This window comes from Bubalus bubalis, chromosome 9 (genome assembly GCF_019923935.1).
Source record: "Bubalus bubalis isolate 160015118507 breed Murrah chromosome 9, NDDB_SH_1, whole genome shotgun sequence".
Lineage (NCBI taxonomy): Eukaryota > Metazoa > Chordata > Mammalia > Artiodactyla > Bovidae > Bubalus > Bubalus bubalis.
Window position 1 is genome coordinate 69,571,892 of NC_059165.1, and position 7,688 is coordinate 69,579,579.

The 7,688-nt window shown below is 37.2% G+C and overlaps 1 protein-coding gene across 1 annotated transcript; it reads right to left on the minus strand.

Moving 5' to 3' along the window:
* Window positions 1-3,799: 3,799 nt before the first annotated feature.
* LOC102391380 (olfactory receptor 2T8-like) lies at window positions 3,800-4,771 on the minus strand. Its single transcript, XM_006070010.2, has one exon. It carries the CDS (start codon window positions 4,730-4,732, stop codon window positions 3,800-3,802), a length of 933 nt encoding a protein of 310 aa, XP_006070072.2. The 5' UTR covers window positions 4,733-4,771.
* Between the last annotated feature and the right edge of the window lie 2,917 nt (window positions 4,772-7,688).

Sequence of the window (7,688 nt, forward strand, 5' to 3'; positions counted from 1 at the left end):
AATTCACTATGATGAAAAGGACATCTTTTATTCTGTTAGTTTTAGAAGGTCTTGTAGGTCTTCAAGGAAATGGTCAACTCCAGCTTCTTTAGCATTGTTGGCTGAAGATTTTTGGTAGCTGCATGAATAGCTTTTTAGTAACTTGTTTTTAGTGTGGCTATTTGATTACTGAGATACTGAATGGTTTGCCTTGGAAATAAACCAAGTTTTTTTGTTTGTTTGTTTGTTTTCTGAGATTGTGCCCAAGTAGTGCATTTTGGTTGCAGCATGTGGGATCTAGTTCTCTGACCAGGAATCAAAACCAGGTCCTCTATATTGGGAGCATGGAGTCTTAGTCACTGCATTTTGGAATCTTTTTTTGACTGTGAGGGCTACTCCATTTCTTCTAACAGATTCTTGCCATAGTATTAAATATAATGGCCATCTGAATTAAATTTGCTATTTCCATCCATTTTAGTTCACTGATTCCTAATATGTCAATGTTCAGTCTTGCCATCTCCTTCTTGACCACATCAAATTTACCTTGATTCATGGACCTAACATTAAAGATTACTATGCAATATTATTCTTTACAGCATTGGGCTTTACTTTTTACTACCAGACATCTCCACAATGAGGGCTATTTCCACTTTCACCCAGCCACCTCATTCTTTCTGGAGCTATCAATAGTTAGTAATTGTGTCTGCTCTTTCTCAGTAGCCTATCATACACCTTCCAACCTGGGAGGCTTATCATCCAATGTCATATCTCTTTTGCCTTTTCATACTGTTCATGAGGTTCTCCAGGCAAGAATACTGGCGTCATCTGCCATTTCCTCTTCCAAAATGATCACATTTTGTCAGAACCCTTCACTATGACCTGTTCATCTTGGGTGGTCCTGCATAACATGACTCTTAGCTTTATTGAATTACACAAGCCCTTCTACCATAACAAGGCTGTGATTCATGAAGGGGTTGTGTACAATACCAAAATATCATTTCCCTTAAAAATAGTAATTGGTGCAAAAAAGAGTGGAATATATGGCTAGGAGATACTGGGCCATATTTAATGGAAGTTCTTAGCTTAAGTACTTTCTTATGACCCTATTAATTTTACTAGCTCTATTGGTTGTATTCTACTTTATTAAAATTGTTTGCATTACCAAATGTGTGGCTGAGTCTTTGATAAAAATAATGATAATTAGTGGCTTGATACAATTGATCAAATATATGGTTGTATATTGGAGAAGGTAATGGCACCCCTACTCCAGTACTCTTGCCTGGGAAATCCCATGGACGGAGGAGCCTGGTAGGCTGCAGTCCATGGGGTTGCAAAGAGTCAGATATGACTGAATGACTTCACTTTCACTTTTCACTTTCATGCATTGGAGAAGGAAATGGAAACCCACTCCAGTGTTCTTGCCTGGAGAATCCCAGGGATGGGGGAGCCTGGTGGGCTGCTGTCTATGGGGTCGCACAGAGTCGGACACGACAGAAGTGACTTAGTAGTACTGGTTGTATATGATCAATGGTGGTAATATTGTAACTCTAACTATAGGAAGAAGCAACAGAGAGAACCATTTCCTGGACCATAAGAGGAAGATAAGAAGTCCAGAAGCATTTGGCTACACTGTTAAAAGAGCCTAATCCAATAATAGCTCATTGAGTGATCTATCAACAAAATCCTTAGCTGATCTGGGCATAAGCAGTCCTACCACTGTGAGAAAAACTGGTCCAAAAATGCCTTCCCAAATTTGGTCAAAGTAAAACCAAAAGGGAGGAGATTATAAAATGAAGACATTTTCTCACCATCCCATTGTATTAACGACTGCAGTTGCTGACCTAAATACACCCTGAAAGGAATTCAGGGTGAAGATCAGGATGTGGAATCTTGAGCTTGTAGAAAACTGTGAGAACTGACCTTCAGATTTGTTTCAGGAAAAAATTTTATGAATTGAATTTTTGCCTCTTCCTATACATAGAAAAGAACTAAAACCATTATCTAAAATATCTATCCATTGCAAATAGCATTTAACCATCTACCAAAATGTGATATGATTTTATTTAAAAATTTCAAATATTCTTACAAACATCATGTGTCATCTATCAGTAAACAATAAAATTATGTTACCTTTAGAAATTTCTTTTTTTTTAATTTTTTTTCTTTTTTTTTAATTTTATTTTATTTTTAAACTTTACAATATTGTATTAGTTTTGCCAAATATCGAAATCAATCCGCCACAGGTATACATGTGTTCCCCATCCTGAACCCTCCTCCCTCCTCCCTCCCCATACCATCCCTCTGGGTCGTCCCAGTGCACCAGCCCCAAGCATCCAGTACCGTGCATCGAACCTGGACTGGCAACTCGTTTCATACATGATATTATACATGTTTCAATGCCATTCTCCCAAATCTCCCCACCCTCTCCCTCTCCCACAAAGTCCGTAAGACTGATCTATATATCAGTGTCTCTTTTGCTGTCTCGTACACAGGGTTATTGTTACCATCTTTCTAAATTCCATATATATGCATTAGTATACTGTATCAGTGTTTTTCTTTCTGGCTTACTTCACTCTGTATAATAGGCTCCAGTTTCATCCACCTCATTAGAACTGATTCAAATGTATTCTTTTTAATGGCTGAGTAATACTCCATTGTGTATATGTACCACAACTTTCTTATCCATTCATCTGCTGATGGACATCTAGGTTGCTTCCATGTCCTGGCTATTATAAACAGTGCTGTGATGATGTTATTTTCTTTTTTTTTTTTCAAAGATTGAATGAACCATTAGCAAAGAAAGACATATAAATAGGCAATAAGCTAATGCAAAAGTCTGCAGCATCATTACACATTAGGGAAATACAAATTAAAACAAAATGAGTTACATTAAATAAGACAGACAAAAATGTTAGCATTAACAATACCCAACTGTGGCCAGTTTGGAGCAACTGCTGCTCATGTGCTCTGTTGGCAAGAGTTTAAAATCAAATATCCACATTAAAAACAAGTTACTAAAAAGGTATTCATGCAGCTACAAAAAGTAAACACATATGGTCATAGACAGAAAGGGATAATAGCAGTTTTAGTCATAAGAATCCCACACTGAAAATATAACCCAGTTATCTATCAACAAAATAGTACATAAGTAAATGTTGATACACACCAATAAGAAAGTACTACTTAGCAAAGAAAAAACTAAAATGCTGATAGTGTAAAGTTGTATAGGAATATTTACAAATATAGCAATTAAAAGAAAGGCTTAAGATATAAGAAAAATACCTACTGCACAATTTCATTGATAATAAATTCTAGTATAGATTAAACTAATTGTTAGAGATGTGAATCTCTAACAATTTGTTTCTGGGTTGAGTGACTTCACTAGAAAAGGAAATGTGGGACATTTCTAGTCTCATGAAAGTTTTGTCTCTTGGTACTGGGTGTAAGCTATAAGTGCAGGTACTATTGAAACTAGTTGAAAGTTAGCCTAAACATGTGAGTTTTCTAGGGTTCATAAGTTATACCTCAATTAAAAAAAAAACTTCAATATTGCTTGACTACTCATTCTTTCAACAAATATTTATTGTGAGGGGGGATGTAGGAACATTTGAATAAAGATTTGTGATCAACAGATTTTAATAACCAGTAATCTAATTTGTTGAGGACAGTTTAGTAAAGTATCCTAAGCTAGATGTCTATCTCCATTTCAAAGTACAACAGAAATAACAGTTACAGATATAATGTGTATGTAACTTCTCTCAAGGAAATCTTGTATAATCACTTTGCACAGCCTTGAACTCTAGGGCAAGTCAACGTAATCTTATTCATAGGCAGCACATCTATTCATACATTTTTGCAGAGCTCCCTTGACCTCACTGTTCCTCAGACTATAGATGAAGGGGTTCAGCACAGGGGTGAAGATAGTATAGTAGACTGACACAACCTTATTGTAGTTAGCTGACTTATAGGATTTAGGTCTCATGTAGGTAAAAATGCCAGCTCCAAAAAAGAGTCCCACCACAGACAGGTGTGAGGAGCAGGTGGCAAATGCCTTCTTGCGGCCTTCATTAGAATGCATGTGGAGAACGGCAGCAAGGATGAGACTATAGGAAATCAAGATGAGGGAAATGGGGATCAGGAGCATTAACACGCAGCAGATGTACATGACATACTCAAAGACAGAAGTGTCGGCACAAGCCAAACGCACGAGAGTGGGCGCCTCACAAAAGAAGTGATCGATCTCATGTGTGCTGCAAAATGAGAAGTTCAGGGTAGCAGCAGCCTGCATGAGTCCATCAACTGCACCAAGGAACCAAGACCCCAAAATCATACTGAGACATACTTTCCAACTCATGAGGACTGGGTATCTCAGTGGATGGCAAATAGCAACATAGCGGTCATAGGACATGGCTGCTAAGAGGAAGCACTCACCCGCTCCTAAAGTAAGGAAGAAGAAGATCTGGAACCCACAGCCAGCAGGGGAGATGAACTTCCTGCCGGTCAAATAGTCAATGGCCATTTTGGGCACTATGGTGGAAATCAGCATCAGGTCCATGAGGGAGAGTTGGCTCAGGAGGAAATACATGGGCCTGTGGAGACGGGGGTCCAGGAGAATCAGGAGAAGCATGAGGGCATTGCCAACTAGGGAGGTGAAGGCAATTATAAGAACCAACACAAAGAGAAATTGGTGGGCTCCTGTGTAGTTAAAGAGACCTAGGAGAATGAAATCTGCAGTGATATTCCAGTTTTCCATGATTTCAAACAAGAGTGATACTGCAAATGGAGAAATAGATGATAATTACATATAAAAAACATACTAAAATCTATTGAAACACACTAAAATCCAATAATTTTTGATACTGATTAAACTTTAAAGGCATTTTTACTTTCAAAATAAGAGGACTTATCTTTTGATGCCTAGGCCATGGAAGAACTGAGTCTGCAAATGGAAACATAATTTGCAATTGTTAGTGCATTTACTTCAAATTTGCCAAGCTATACATTGAAATCAATAATGATCTGCTTACAATATTTCTCCCCAAAGTAACCCTATAATACTAAATGCAAACTTTCATAACTGAAAGGGCATTTTGCATAGGGAGAAGTTTTACCTGCAAAGTCTCAGAAACGCAAACTTTACTGCATGAAGAAAAATAAATAAATAAAGCTTCTTATTTCTTTATATAAGTTCAGTCACTCAGTTGTCTCTGACTCTTTGCAACCCAATGGACTGCAGCACACCAGGCTTCTCTGTCAATCACCAATTCCCAGAGCTTGCTCAAACTCATGTTTTTATGTAAACACAGAGCTAAATTAATTTCTCCTTAAGTTTCAGGAGGATCTAAGTTCTTAAAAGGATTTCTATCTCTGAAATCCTGGAACCAAAACTGTTCTATTAATAGCTAGTTGAATAAATGCAACAATAATTGCAGGACTAAGGATGCTAATTCAGCTTCAAAGATAAGCTGTGATTCGATGAAGTTATATGGCAGAAGGAGTCCACTTCTTCCACGGTTACTCCTTTTACCCCCACTTTTTACATCCATCCCATACTAGACTGCAATTAAGAAGGAGAAAGTTATTGCAAAAGGCTCATTCAATCCTTTATTTTGTTGCTTGAACATCATCATTGTACTGGCAGCATTACACTGAAGGGTTTTAACCAGTTGTTTTAAAGTTAAATATCATGAAAATACAATTTCTATTTGTCAAACATATTTCATTTTCCAAAGCTTAGTGATCTACATACGGTCATATCTCTAATAATCAGTCTGAACCACTAATAACTATATGCAATCCTAATTATAGCCCTCAGTATCATTCTTCTGAAGGACCTCAAAATATCATAACTTATATTTTTAAATTGAAGTCTTATTTTTCATTGTTTTCATTACTTTTATTGTTCAAGGTTGATAGAACTTTAAAATTGTTTACAATTTAATGGGTAATTCAGTGACTGCAGGGTGTTTGGCAAGTTTCTAAAATTAACTTAAGTATACTATCAATACAGTGGAATTAAGTACTTCCATATTGTTGTGAATCCATGACCAATATTAATCCCCAGACTCTTCATCATTTCCAACTGACACTATTAGCAATTAAACAATAACAATAATTATCCATTACCCCTTCTAATCAGTTCCCGGAAATCACTGGTCTACTTTCTATCTCTATAAATTTGACTATTTTAGGAATAATAGATAAATCATGCAGTATTGTTTTTATTTTCTTTTTGATTATCTTATTTCACTTATCATAATATCCTCACAGGCATAATAGATAAATCATACATTACTGTTTTGTTTACTTTTTGATTATCTTCTTTCCCTTATCATAATATCCTCACAGTTTGTCCATGCTGTAACATGACTGTGTGGATCACAATAAACTGTGGACAATTCTTCAAGAGATGAGAAGAGCAGACCACCTCACCTGCTTCTTGAGAAATCTGTATGCAGGTCAGGAAGCAACAGTTAGAACATGGAACAACAGACTGGTTCCAAATAGGGAAAGAACTATGTTAAGGCTATATATTGTCACCCTACTTATTTAACTTATATGCGGAGTACATCATGAAAAAGGCTGGGCTGCATGAAGCACAAGCTGGAATCAAGATTGCCAGGAGAAATAATAACTTCAGATAAGCAAATGACACCACTTTATGGCAGAAAGTGAAGAAGAATTAAAGAGCTTCTTGATGAAAGTGAAAGAGGAGTGAAAAAGTTGGCTTAAAGCTCAACATTCAGAAAACTAAGATCATGGCATCTGGTCTCATCACTTCATGGCAAATAGATGGGAAAACAATGTAAACAGTGGCTGACTTTATTTTTGAGGGGCTCCAAAATCACTGCAGATGGTGACTGCAGCCATGAAATTAAAAAGACGCTTACTCCTTGGAAGGCAAGTTATAACCAACCTAGACAGCATATTAAAAAGCAGACATTACTTTATCAACAAAGGTCCATCTCATCAAGGCTATGGTTTTTCCAGTAGTCATGTATGGATGTGAGAGTTGGACTATAAAGAAAGCTGAGTGCTGAAGAATTGATGCTTTTGAACTGTGGTGTTGGAGAAGACTCTTGAGAGTCCCTTGGACTGCAAGGAGACCCAACCAGTCCATCCTAAAGGAAATCAGTTCTGAATATTCATTGGAAGAAGTGATGCTGAAGCTGAAACTCCAATACTATGGCCACCTGATACAAAGAGCTGACTCATTTGAAAAGACCCTCATGCTGGGAAAGATATAAGGCAGGAGGTGAAGGGGATGACAGAGGATGAGATGGTTGGATGGCAGCACCGACTCAATGGACATGAGTTTGGGTAAACTCCAGGTGTTGGTGATAGATAGGGAGGCTTGGCGTGCTGTGGTCTGTGGGGTTTCAAAGAGTCAGACACAACTGAGCTACTGGAATGAACTGAACTGAACACAGGTCAGAATTTCATTCCATTTTAAGAATGAGCAATGTTCCTTTGTAAGCTTGTACTACATTTTATTTATAAATTCATTCCATTTATGGACATTTGTGTTGCTTCCCCTCCATTTTTATATATAGGTATCAATTAATTTAATGGGATTTTTTTGTTAACACATGTGTATGTCTTATGCATGCTCATTTGTATCCGATTCTTTGTGCCCCTATGAACTGTAGCCCACCAGAGTCCTCTGTCAGTAGAATTTTCCAGTCAAGAATACTGGAGGGGATTGCCAT